This window comes from Erpetoichthys calabaricus, chromosome 5 (assembly GCF_900747795.2).
Source record: "Erpetoichthys calabaricus chromosome 5, fErpCal1.3, whole genome shotgun sequence".
NCBI classification, from domain to species: Eukaryota; Metazoa; Chordata; class Cladistia; order Polypteriformes; family Polypteridae; genus Erpetoichthys; species Erpetoichthys calabaricus.
In genome coordinates this window covers 185880519-185894253 of record NC_041398.2, presented here as the reverse complement: position 1 = coordinate 185894253, position 13735 = coordinate 185880519, and the positions used below count along the sequence as shown (strand labels likewise).

The following is a 13735-nucleotide window of genomic DNA, read 5'->3' as shown; positions in this document are numbered from 1 at the left end:
CGAGCTTTTAAGCCTGAGAAATCACCCCGTAAATGCACACGTTTAATTGCACATGTGTTAATATGTATGGTTACACAGTATTAAAAGGCAGTGAACAACGTCAGTTACCTTTGTTCCTGCGTTTGATAAAAGGCGAGCTTTTAAGCCTGAGAAATCACCCCGTAAATGCACACGTTTAATTGCACATGTGTTAATATGTATGCTTACACAGTATTAAAAGACAGTCAAAAATTAACGTCATTTACCTTCGTTCCCGCGTTTGACTCGTGCTGTAAATCTCTTCCTTGTTTTTAGTTCACGTGATAACGTAGGAGGCGTGATGACGCGATACGTGACTCCGCCTCCTCCATTAGAGTATATGGACAAAAAATATGTTCCAGTTATGACTATTACGCGTAGAATTTCGAAATGAAACCTGCCTAACTTGTGTAAGTAAGCTGTAAGGAATCAGTCTGCCAAATTTCAGCCTTCCACCTACACGGGAATTTCGAGAATTAGTGATGAGTCAGTCAGTCAGTCAGTGAGGGCTTTGCCTTTTATTAATATGTATAGATTAAAGTCGACATGTTGACTTTATTCTCGTAATTTGTCATTAAAGTAGAACATTGTAAACTAAACTTCATCGTAAAATGAATATTTAATTTATTAGATTTTCTCAAACCCCCTCATAAGTTATATAGCACGTTAAATGCTTTGTGTTAAGTGTTCCTGAGCCATGTTAAATCAGTACGTGCTTCTTAAACTGAGTTTCTCTTGTACTGAGGAGGTGCCGCAGCGATCGCCGCACACTCACTTCATGATATTCCTGCTCTCAGAACATTTAGAACGCTAAGATAAATACTTGATATCATTTTCATGATGAAATGCATTAAAGCATGTATTAATCATGTGGGGGCATGACGGCGTGGAGGTTGCACTGCTGCCTCGCAGCAAGGGTGTCTCGGGTGTACCCTGCCTTGAATTTGCATGTTTTTCTGGTGGGTTTACTCGGCATGCTTCAGTTTCCTTTCAAAGTCATGTAGGATGTGGGGTTTTGTTATGCTATATTGACCCTGCTAGTGTATGTTTTGTTCCTATTCACCTTGCGATGTGCTGGCGAGTGACTCGTTCAGGATTTCCTCCTGCCTCGCACACAATGCTTGCTGGGATGGGTGCAACCCTGAATGGATGGCATAATTAAACATGTATAACAAAGATATTTTTAAAGTTCTGAACACTCCGTGGACTAAGTTTATAACTAGTTTTAATTTCACAAAGACGTTTATCGTGTGGTGATGGGTTTTGGTACGTCAGATAGACAGCACGCGTGCAATAAAGAAAGCCCGCTCAGAAGAACATCCATTGAATTCTGTGTTCGTGTCACCGACCACCACATCATAAACCCAACATTTACACAATATTTAAGTTAAACCTTTGCGATAACCATTCATACATCCAGTTTTTTGGAGCCTCGTCACACCCGCCATAAAGTTCTCTACACTGAACATACACCTGGGGACCCCTTACTGCGAGGGAGCATCACTACCGCCTCACTACCTTGCATGTTTAACACTAGAATTACCAGAGCCTACGAAAAAACTCGTATATCCGGCCCACCTTAAATCGCTTCTTAAATCCATTCACACCTCTCCGCCAGCATCCTTTGTCCTCTAAATGTGCTGATAAAAGACAAGCTGCCAGCAGCCGGCTATTCCATCCCCCCCACCGACTTAGAACGTGAGCGAAGTTTCCCAGCTCACGCATTGATTGTTTACCTGGGAGTGAAGTGGAGTTTTACAGTGGAAATAACAGATCATTATTCTAAAGTAATCTGTGTAAACACATTGTTAAAACAGAAACTTTTTCATATTTTAGTAATAAATGTTACAAAATGTAGTAGGCATAAACTATAGAATATATAAAGCCCGAGTTCCAAAGATCAAATAAACACTTTCACAAAAGCTTCAAGAATGACTCAACAGCTTCTGTAGCGTAGCGCGTTAAGATTTGCCTCTTAGCGCAGAGCAGCTTTTCCTTGCCTTACAGACCTGAGTTCGATTCCCCGCTGGGGATGAAGTGTTGCTTTTTTTTTCTTTTCTTTTAAACCTCAAAACGGACATAAAATTTATACATTGGTATGCACTGTCAGTTACTGAGATCGTTATATTTTCATGTGGGATGCTCCTTTTCAATATTTTTTTAACAATTAAGACTGCAATTAACAGGAACAACTGTCCTTATAACTTATTTTTAAGATCCATAACACACAGACAGACAGAGCACTGCGTAATAGAGAGACAGAGAGGCAGAGAAGTCACTAGATATATAAACAGGGAAGCCACGTGTACTGAAAGAAAAAAACAACAACATGTGCGTTGTCCCTGACTCTCTAAGTAAGATCGGGGGAGGGGGTGATGTTAGAGCGCCTGCGCTTATTCAGTGCAGCTGGGACAACGCACATGTTGGTTCTTTTTTTCTTTCAGTACACGTGGCTTCCCTGTTTATTTATATATTTAGTGACTTCTCTGCCTGTCTGTCTCTCTATTACGCAGTGCTCTGTCTGTCTGTGTGTTATGGATCTTAAAAATAAGTTATAAGGACAGTTGTTCCTGTTAATTGCAGTCTCAATTGTTAAAAAAATATTTGAAAAGGAGCATCCCACATGAAAATATAACGATCTCAGTAACTGACAGTGCATACCAATGTATAAATTTTATGTCCGTTTGAGGTTTAAAAGAAAAGAAAAAAAAGAGCAACACTTCATCCCCAGCGGGGAATCGAACTCAGGTCTGTAAGGCAAGGAAAAGCTGCTCTGCGCTAAGAGGCAAATCTTAACGCGCTACGCAACAGAAGCTGTTGAATCATTCTTGAAGCTTTTGTGAAAGTGTTTATTTGATTTTTGGAACGCGGGCTTTATATATTCTATAGTTTATGCCTACTACATTTTGTAACATTTATTACTAAAATATGAAAAAGTTTCTGTTTTAACAATGTGTTTACACAGATTACTTAAGAATAATGATCTGTTATTTCCACTGTAAAACTGCACTTCACTCCCAGGTAAACAATCCCAGGTAAACAATCAATGCGTGAGCTGGGAAAACTTCGCTCACGTTCTAAGTCGGTGGGGGGATGGAATAGCCGGCTGCTGGCAGCTTGTCTTTTATCAGCACATTTAGAGGACAAAGGATGCTGGCGGAGAGGTGTGAACGGATTTAAGAAGCGATTTAAGGTGGGCCGGATATACGAGTTTTTTCGTAGGCTCTGGTAATTCTAGTGTTAATACCTGCTTTAATGCATTTCATCATGAAAATGATATCAAGTATTTATCTTAGCATTCTAAATTTTCAGACAGCAGGAATATCATGAAGTGAATGGATTCTGTGCGGTGATTGCTGCCAGCGCCTCCTCTTAGTGCGGAGGAAGTCCGTTTAAGAAGTGTAGTGATTAACAACCGGGTCGGGGAACACTTAACACAAAGCATTTAATGTGCTGCATTAACTTATGACGGGGTTTGAGAAAATCTGGTAAATTAAACATTGATTTTAGGATGACGTTTAGTTTATGACATTCTACTTTAATGGCAAAATAAACTATGAGAATAAAGTGGACATGTCGTCTTTATTCTCGACATAAGCGTCAAAATTAAAGTGGAAATGTCGAGAATAAAGTCAACATGTCGACTTTATTCTCGACATAGTTTGTTTTTTTCTTCCCTGTGTCCGTATTTTTTTTTTCTTCACCGTGGCCCTAATACAATTCCGTAGGGCTACACCACAAATAGCATTATAGATGCAACTTGCAGTTTTATTATTTATGTATATAGCTTAGCTTGAAGCAAGGTCCATCTTAATGCAGTTTGCCTTAATGATGGTTCAGTTGGTAAAGATGTCATCACCAAGTTGCACTTCTTGTTTTATTTTATTTTAATTTGGTGAATACTGTGTAATGCACCTGAGGTTGAAGTCTTGAAGTAATAGTATTATTAATGATAACTGCACTATTATTTATTTTATTGTTATTATTTATTAGTTTAAATATTATGCAGTTTAATGATGGTAAAGTTGTTTAAAAAGTCACTTTAACGTGTCAGTGGACAGAGATGGTTACCATTAACAGAAAGTATAGTTGGTTTACAAAAAATATTTACTATATTTACTAAGTCTAAATGCCTCTTTGGATGGTTGAAAATATGTTGTCAAAATTATAGTTAAAGTTTTTGCAAAATTTGTTCAATAAAAAGGTTCTATATTTTGACTGCATCTGTCATGCAATGTGATTCCTTCTCTTCATTAGTGCCACCTCCTTGAAAACTATCATTTTATGGGGCCATGCAAACCTGTATTAATACTTGTGTGCACATTAAAATGTTTTTTTTGTACAATGTACAATTCTCATACCAGTGGAATAGGTTATTCTTAGCCAGTCTACTGCAGTAATTGCAGTGGAAAATGTAGTTAACATCCACTCATGCATGGGAAAAAAATACCGTTGAATACAGTGAAACCGGGATCATTTAGAAAAATACCGTGATATAGAATTTTGGTCATACCGCCCACCCCTAAGTAAACCACAAACAAAAGATTGACGAGCTTAGGGTTCTCATGATAGAATGATCACTGTAAAGCAGCCACACATGAATGACAAACGTGCTGGGGAGAATTGTTTCCCCATGGAGTTTCAAGAGCACAGCTGCATGGCACTTCTGAACTGCTGGTGGGAGGGTGAGTGAATGGCATGACAACAGCAGCGCGGCACCCTAAAAAAAGGGTACTCTCTTCATAGAAGCAGCAAGAGAAACGTTGGCAGAGCTGCAGAGGTAGCTGTCTCTCTACTGTTTTACTCCCTGTATTGCAGTTTCACACAGCTGGTGCATCTTGTTTCCAATCTGTGCAGATCACTCATACTTTTCTTCCATCAAGAGGATAGAAAAGACTTGTTAGTACTAAACATTTCATATTACACATTTTACTGGGACTCATGTTTTCTGACTCTTGTTGGGCCCTTTAAAGCTTGATTTGATTAGGACCACTCCATATGACCAATTCTTATGCACTACCTTCCCTTATATGGACAAGGCGTGTGGCCGCAGACTAGAAGATAGGTTTGTGCTACTCTGTACCTGCAGTTAAAGTATGTGTACCAGTGACCCGGACCAGACCAATAGATCCTCAATTGCAATGGCCTATTCAGTTTGTGACCAACATATGGCCATGCCATTCCCAAATGGAGCTGCTAGTCTGTGCATGACCTTATTATTATTATTATTATTATTGTTGTTGTTGGATTATTATCTATGTTGTAACCTATAATTTTTGCCCAATCTCCCCAATCTTTATGACAGGTCAGCGTCTATACACATTGCATTGTATACATACTGATTAGGTCCTTTTGTAAAATTTTGTGAAATTTCTGGAATCTATTAAAGATGTCACTCACTAAGTTTGCACTGTGCAGGTTTAGTTAAAGGGGGGGGGCGATATTTTTTACCTTGCAGGACAGTGTGAAACAGCCACGTTATTTAGAGTAGCAAATAGTTTCATTTCACATTCAATTCTGCATCATACATTGTTTTTAAATGTGTGTTTTATTGCTTTTAAAGATAATTTTTCATTGTTTTACATTTTTTACCAAAAGTAAATTTATTAATTTTGTTTAAACGATGTTCAGAAAAATTTACTGTTTTTGAGAAGTCTGTAAAACAACACATGTTGCATGAGACCGGCAGCTATTTTCATCATCATTTAGTTGATACATTTTAGTTGGGTTTGTATTTAGAGCAGATAAAGTTTAAAAAAGCAACTAGAGCTTTATCTAACAAATAGAAATATATGCCAGCTACAGGCGAGCTTGTTAGAAAATGCTTGAAGTTTACATAAACAATGACAATGAAGAAGCTAAAAAAGCTAAAGCATTATGCTAAACCAAAAAAACCTTCATACCTTTCTACTGCTCCTTGCATTTGAATATCAGCAGAGTGATCAGAGTCTTCTTCATAATCTTTCAAGATGATTAAATCACCTAAGCAAAACAATCACTTCAAGGAATCAGCACTTACATTTCTTAAATTGATAATCAAAAAGTAGTAACAAAAAAACTCTATGCAAACTGCTGAAAATACATTCCAAAGTTTGTGGTGAATGAGTCAATAATGAGGCTAACCATTCAAAAAATATGAAAAAGTATACGTAGAAAAAAAATAGAACCTCTATGTGATATGAAAAAAGGGATATGTAAAATACCACAAATCTCCATAGTGAACACAGAATAGCATGATACAGAAATTAGTTGTTATGTATGGAGAACAACATACATCTTAATTTAAATATCAGTTTCGCCTTCTAAGAATTTTTTATTTTTTAAAATACACAATCGAATTTTAATCAAAACAGTGATGTCAAATTCAACAGCCCTAACAATGACTACTGGCAATGTCACTGGAAATTTAATGGTCTGGGATTCATTTTCTACTGGTAGACTCCCCAGATAAATTCACAACTCTTGTCAAAATATTAAGGAGAAAAAAAACAATCCATGCCTTTGTGTACATGATGATGTTCACCCAAAAACAGTTCCCTTGTATGACAATCAGAAAAACTCCATCATGCCAACAAAAAGCCGCTGCTTTTCTAAGCTTTACAGTTATTTAGTTGCAGTGCTTCTTTACACAAGGTATTACAGTAGTTGAGGCAGTGCTGTCTTTTTCTTTTTTTTTTTTTTTTTTTTTTTTTTACAGCAAACCTCCTGCTGCATAAACAAAAAGCAGCAAGTCAAGGCTGGTTTTAGCAGTTTTTATACCCTTCTGCATAGCAGAGACCAACAGGTGATTGGAATATTAGCCTTTATGTTAAACAAAGTGGAGTGATACCCTCAACTGAGAAAAAGGAATCGAAGGAGTCATCCTCCTGTGCAGTTAGACAAATGGCAAGAAAATCTGCTTCAGAGAATCCAGACCTTTTAAGTTTCAGTTTGGACTGCGTGCTTGTTTTAACTTTAAGTACATCAGCTAACATTTTTAATTGGACAGCAAATTACATAGATAAAGAAGTATTTGAAATTGCTGCTTAGTAAACAATAGGCTTGTTAGCTCAGCAGCAAATGTATATTTTACTAATAAACATGATAAGCATGTTAGTCTCGTGTCTTCCTGATAAAACTTATGAACATTTGTGGTTTTTTTAAAGATTTGTACTGTATTATTTGTTGCTGTGTCATTTTGGTAAGAAAGAAGTGGTGAAATGGTAATCTATATTTATAACACCTCAGTAATTATGAATGTCTAGCTGTTACAATGAAGAAAAAAAATAAACACACCTGTATAAATATAGTAAATGTATACTTTAAACAGCAAAAAAGCTGTAGTGCAAAATGATTAAAACTTGTAAGTTCATGCATATTTACATTTAAGCAGTGTTTTATTTCCAATGTCAATTAAATGATTGTGTGAAAATAAAAAAAAAATATATATATATAGAAATGGTGAAAACTTTTTTTTTTTTTTTTAATTTAGTTTTTTGCTTGAGATAGGTACATTAAAGAAAAAAATGTAAACAATATGACAGCATGTAATTAATGAGAAACATTTTATGTTCATTATGGATGCATATTATTGTACACCTTTTATTAGTATGTATTTTTATGGTCATTGAACAATAAGCCTACAAAATTTAATTTGAACAGTTAACACCTGTTTTCTACAGTTTAGTTATAAAAACACACTTTAATATGGGAGGTAAGGCTTCTATGCATTCGGTTATGCAGGAGCTTTGTGCAAAAAGAATCTATCAGAATCAGGCGATCAAGTAACATGAAAACAGTGATCTGTATCGGCCTTAAAAAACCTAATCAGAGCATCACTAACCAGGTCATATATTCATGCATAGATCAGTCAGTCAGTCATTATCCAACCCATTATATCCTAATATACAAAAATGCACACCTTCAGAAGTTTCTTTAGTCCCACCAAGAATCTTGTTTTCTTCCGATTGTGAAAACACCTAAATTAAAAAATGTTATACATAAAAGATAGAAAACACATAATAGTTAAAAAAAAAAAAAACTAGGTTTTAAGTGAAATTTTTATACTTTAATAAAACTGAGAAGGAATAAAAAGGAAGAAATCAAATTCTATTTGATTTTTAAACGGAGAATTGACTAACAAAATCACAAGGAGAAAAACTAATACTTTCCCATTTTCAATGCATTTACAATTCAGTATAAACATTATTCTTGAAGTTATCTTTTGCAAAGTTTAATCAATAATGTCTTTAAAACAGGAGTCAATTCACCATGAAGTGATTTAGTGCTGATTCTTTTCTACATCAACAAAAATACCAGAGTACTGGTGCACATTGACTGTAAATTTTACTAAAAATCCCCAAAAAAGTTGCTGATAAAGTGTTCATTAGTATGCATTAAGTAAGCCATATTAATAAGGTTTACCTATCAATTGTTTTTTTAAAGACTCTCCCGTATGCAATTTTCATTGTATGAAACTGTTGTGCCTGTTGCTGTGCCAGTTACCTTAACATTACAGTATTAAAAAATTAGCAAGTAAAAATGTACATGTAACACCTAGAATAGTTATCCTATGTTTGAATATATTTGAATATTTACTTATTTTTAAATTGAATATGTAACCCCCCCCCTTTTTTTTTTTTAAATGAAACAGCCCTAATATCTATTACATTAAATACTATCAGCATTACAATGAGTAATTAACTGGTTTAAGAGACAACTGGCTAAGAATGTATATTATATAGTGATTTTACTTGCTCTGAACAATTTCAGCCACATTTCTAAGTACGTAAAGACATCACAGAAAAAGCAAAGAAATTAAATATAAAGAGTTTAGACACAAAAACAACACATAAAAGAATGTCTTATGCAAAAGAAAAGGAAAAAAGATACTAGAAACAATTTTCATTTGCAAAATTAAGGCAAAATAAGAGACATATTGTAGACAAATGTAATTTATTTGTAGTAATAATTTAAGATAATAACGTACCTGATTATTCTCTTTTGTAGAAATTAGTTTGCGTTTTGGAGTAGACATATTAGCAAGACCAGGAGAACCAAAAACTGTGTCACAACGTAACTCTGGAGAATCTGAAAAATGAACATATTATGTTAGTATTTGTAGTCAAGAATCACTTTTAGCAAAAATAAAAATGCACTGATAACCAAATAACTAATATTTACCATAGAAATAAATTAATAAAAAGGAATAAAAACTAAAATAGAAATGAGCAAGAATAACCTACACAATGAAAATAAATGCCATATTTCAAGTTTTTCAATTTAAAAAAAAAAAAAAAAGAATTTTAAAAGTGACTTTCAGCACATTTCACATGTGGTCTGCATCTTATCTGGCTGAAAAAATAACCACCAGAGTCACCAATATTACTTTTTTGAGGCAGTCCACATCCCACTTTCTCCTTAACGAAGGTCACGTCAGAGAATTCTATTTTCGTGAAATATCGTATATACAAATATATTTTTGTATACAGTATTTTTTAAAATATTATAATTCTTTTTTTTGAAATATTTAAAAGCCATACAGCAGAAATATTTGTTCTACAGTGAAAGTTGAAATTAAAATGAAAATTTAAAAACGTTTGGTTTTTTTTTTTAAATGGAAAGTAAAAATTAGGGTACCACTTTGATATCTCACAAGCTTTTACAATCTGGAAAGCACTATACTAAAATCATTATATTTTTAACCATTTTTTTTAAACAAGGTTTCTTGCTTATGTGAAATCAAATTTCTCCTTTCTTTAGTTATATGCACAACATTAAGTCATGAGCAAGGCACAGTATAAAGGTTTTCTATAAAATATTCTTCACTTTGTAAAGGTGGAGAGCTAGAAAAGTGGTTCTAAACAAAAAGATTCAGTACATCCGGAAAGTATTCACAGCGCATCACTTTTTCCACATTTTGTTATGTTACAGCCTTATTCCAAAATGGATTAAATTCATTTTTTTCCTCAGAATTCTACACACAACACCCCATAATGACAACTTGAAAAAAGTTTACTTGAGATTTTTGCAAATTTATTAAAAATAAAAAAATTGAGAAAGCACATGTACATAAGTATTCACAGCCTTTGCCATGAAGTTCAAAATTGAGCTCAGGTGCATCCTGTTTCCCCTGATCATCCTTGAGATGTTTCTGCAGCTTAATTGGAGTCTACCTGTGGTAAATTCAGTTGATTGGACATGATTTGGAAAGGCACACACCTGCCTATAGAAGGTCCCACAGTTGACAGTTCATGTCAGAGCACAAACCAAGCATGAAGTCAAAGGAATTGTCTGTAGACCTCCGATACAGGATTGTCTCGAGGCACAAATCTGGGGAAGGTTACACAAAAATTTCTGATGCTTTGAAGGTATACATCCCTGATCAAAACACTAACAGTACCTGGACTACATATGCACTGGTGCCCCATGACCTGAAGGACAAGCACTAGCTATCTATCTATCTATCTATCTATCTATCTATCTATCTATCTATCTATCTATCTAGATAACCTTTACCTCTTTAGCACAAACGTGACTCTTTGGCAAACACTGAAGATACCCCAAAACTCGGCAGAAATAAACTCAACATTATAGCCATTCAAGACACCATGGTGTTCAAACTTTCAGATTTCAAAAGCTACAATTTCTTTAACACAACACAGCATTTTCATTCCCACTGAATTTAATTAAGGGTCAACAGATTTTTAATTCCTATAAATTAAGATGTTAAAAAAATACTTGGCTCTAAGTCACTGGTATAGAACCAAACATATATGAACACTTGAGGGATTGTACCGATTTTAATTTGACAATCATTTCTAAATTCTACAAAAGAAATTGAGAAGACAATCTACCAAGTTGGCACGGGATGTTGAACACTACATGTGCGTCAAAGACATGGACAGCCAATGACTACAGAACAGGCACAAGATCTTAAAACACGGACAGAAGCATTTCAATGAGATGTCTAATGTTGAATTTTCACATCCACTGATTCCTGAAAGTTTCTTACATGCTGACCTAATTCCTATGCATCACTGCCAAAGAGGTCACCAAAGCCAATGATGGCATGTAGAACTCCAAAAAGCTAGGCCTTGACGATCTGCCAGCAGATTTTTGGAAAATGACGGAGCTGTGTATCACTTCAACCAAATGCCTGGTGACTTTCTTCAATGGCGTCATGAACTCTGACCTTCTGTCAAACGACTTGACCACAAGCATCACGGTGCCTATTTCAAGAACAAGGACAACCCTTCAGACTTGCTGCTCCATCTGCCTCTGATCGCACACAATGAAAATCTTCGAGCAGTTCCTTGACAAACGCTTGTGCAACACTGTCCAGATTACCACCAACCAATGTGGTTTCAGCAAGAGCTATAGCACCATTGATGCAATCTTTGCCATATGAATGCTAAAAGCACAGAGAGAAAAGGAAGCCGCTGCATATAGCTTTTCTCGACCTCGAGAAGGCCTTTGACCACGTACCACATCAGTTGATCTGGTGTGTGCTACAGGACCACAGAGTGCCTGAACATCTCGTCAGCTGGGTCCAAATACTCTACACAAGCACCAACAGTTGTGTGAGAAGAGTGGTGGGTATTTCTGACAGTTTCCCTGTGAAGGCTGGGGTACACCAAGGCTCAGCACTGTCGCTGCTACTCTTCATCCTGATAATAGACACATCACATATAACCTGCAATACGATGTCCCGTGGGCCCTGCAATATGCCAATAACAGCATGCTTGCTGCCATCACTTGGGAAGTACTGGGGCACAAAGTCTCGGCATCCACCTCAGTCAAAATGGTTTCCACCTCAATGTTAAGGATAAAGTATACCTGGAGACCATCTTAAACGATGGTACTATCCTGGTCAACAGAAAAGGCCTGCGAAGACCAGAAGCTGCGGGTACCTAGGATCGCGCCTGCAAAGCAATGGCAGTATCAATGACGAAGTGTGGGGAATGGTAAAAGTGGCCTAATGCGTTGCAAAGAAACCACTGGAGTCTTATGTGATAAATGCATACCGGTCAGGAGTCTGCCCAGTTGCACTGTATGGAGCAAAATGCTGGCCAACCACCGGGAGCGCCAAGCGCCCTCTCCACGCTATGGAGATGGCACATTCCACAAGATTACTGGCTTAACTCCCCTAGACTGTTAGTGCAGTGATACAGTTTGGAAGAACATCAAGATCACTCAGCTACACCCAAGCCATGCACTTGATAATGCAAAATAGCATACTGTGATCCAAAATGCAGACCCCGCACCAGCGGGACAATGCTAGGATGAAGAAGAGAAAAATTATTTCTATATTGGACCGACTAAAAAAGATCCTAGTCAGCCACTTGCTTTTGTTCAGCTCAACATCACAATTTAAACTACAACACTGAAAAAATATTACAGAAATACAAGTAGTACTAGGGTGTTGTACCGTGTTAGCCATTATGAATGTAGAGAAAAGCCAAGCAAAATTACACCTTTTATTGGCTAACTAAAAAGATTACAATATGCAAGCTTTCGAGGCAACTCGAAAGCTTGCATATTGTAATCTTTTTAGTTAGCCAATAAAAGGTGTCATTTTGCTTGGTTTTTCTCTACAGAAATACAAGGTAATCTTGTCTGTAGAATCAGAGCCAAAATGTTGTGCTGTTGCGTCCACATTCACTTTTTTGTCATATCTTCAAGCAGATGGCTATGTAACTATTGTTCTAGAAAATCTTTTTATAACACTAGAGCATCTTTGTCTCATAAAGATATTGCCTTAAAAGGATGCAAAAGGCTTAAATATATTCTTTAAAGAATGCCATAAGATAGCCAATACAATAAAGGTGATCTACTTTGTCAATCTTGTTTAAATATGCAGATGCTTCACTAGGAAGCAACCTTTGTCCTACAGTCTCAGTACCATGAATATATTCTAATAAGTTTAGAACATTTACTTTGTATTTTAAGTAAATGTGCTAAAGATTTACATTGTGTCAGCTGTATGATAAAGATTCTCTTGCATATTCATATCTATAAAAGCTTTGTGTGAACAAGAGTTGTTAGGATATCTGTGATTACAGTCAAGAATAACATATTGCCTGGTATGCTCCTTAAATGTCTTTGTCAAATAAATTTCTCATATGCTTTGTGGAGCCCAGACAACCTTTGTATTTTATCACCATTGTAGATCAGGAATCAGGAAAAAGGATTAAGGATCAATAATTATTTCCTAACACTAGCTTCACTGCTGCTAATATAATATATAAAATTTCAATACAGTAATATTTATTCATTTAGTAGATTAACCAAAATCTTTATAATGGCTGATAGAATAGAAGTGTATAATAAGAATCTTATCCTAATGCTGCCGGGATTAAAAGAAATCGGTACATAGATTTCGTCTGACATATTATTTTGAAGTGCCTCTGACCTCTGGTGGCACTGGTAGTGCAAATCCTCCCTTTAGGGGTTTATATTAGTTATATATACTGTAAATTATACACACACACACACACACACACACACACACTTGAAGTCAGAGGTTTAGGGTGAATTCTTTAAAATTCACTTTATAACCCTCAACAGATTTAATACTATCAAACTACAGTATGTGCAGGGCAAAACCAATTTTTTCCAACAATGTTTACGTACACATTATATCACTTATTATTGACTATATCACAATTCTAATGGGTCCTAAGTTTACATACATTTTATTAATTGTGCCTTTAAACAGCTTGGAAAATTCCACAAA

General features: G+C 35.8%; 1 protein-coding gene across 3 annotated transcripts in view; it reads right to left on the bottom strand.

The window, feature by feature from the left end:
* LOC114642632 (centromere protein C-like) overlaps positions 1-13735 on the bottom strand; it is a 266767-nt gene that overhangs the window by 196498 nt on the left and 56534 nt on the right. For all 3 annotated transcript variants that reach the window (XM_051928078.1, XM_051928079.1, XM_051928080.1), the window contains 3 exons: positions 8987-9087; positions 7919-7976; positions 5922-6000 (listed from right to left, as the gene is read on the bottom strand). In XM_051928078.1, the coding sequence (XP_051784038.1) occupies positions 5922-6000; positions 7919-7976; positions 8987-9087 (238 nt within the window). The remainder of the gene's footprint in view (positions 1-5921; positions 6001-7918; positions 7977-8986; positions 9088-13735) is intronic.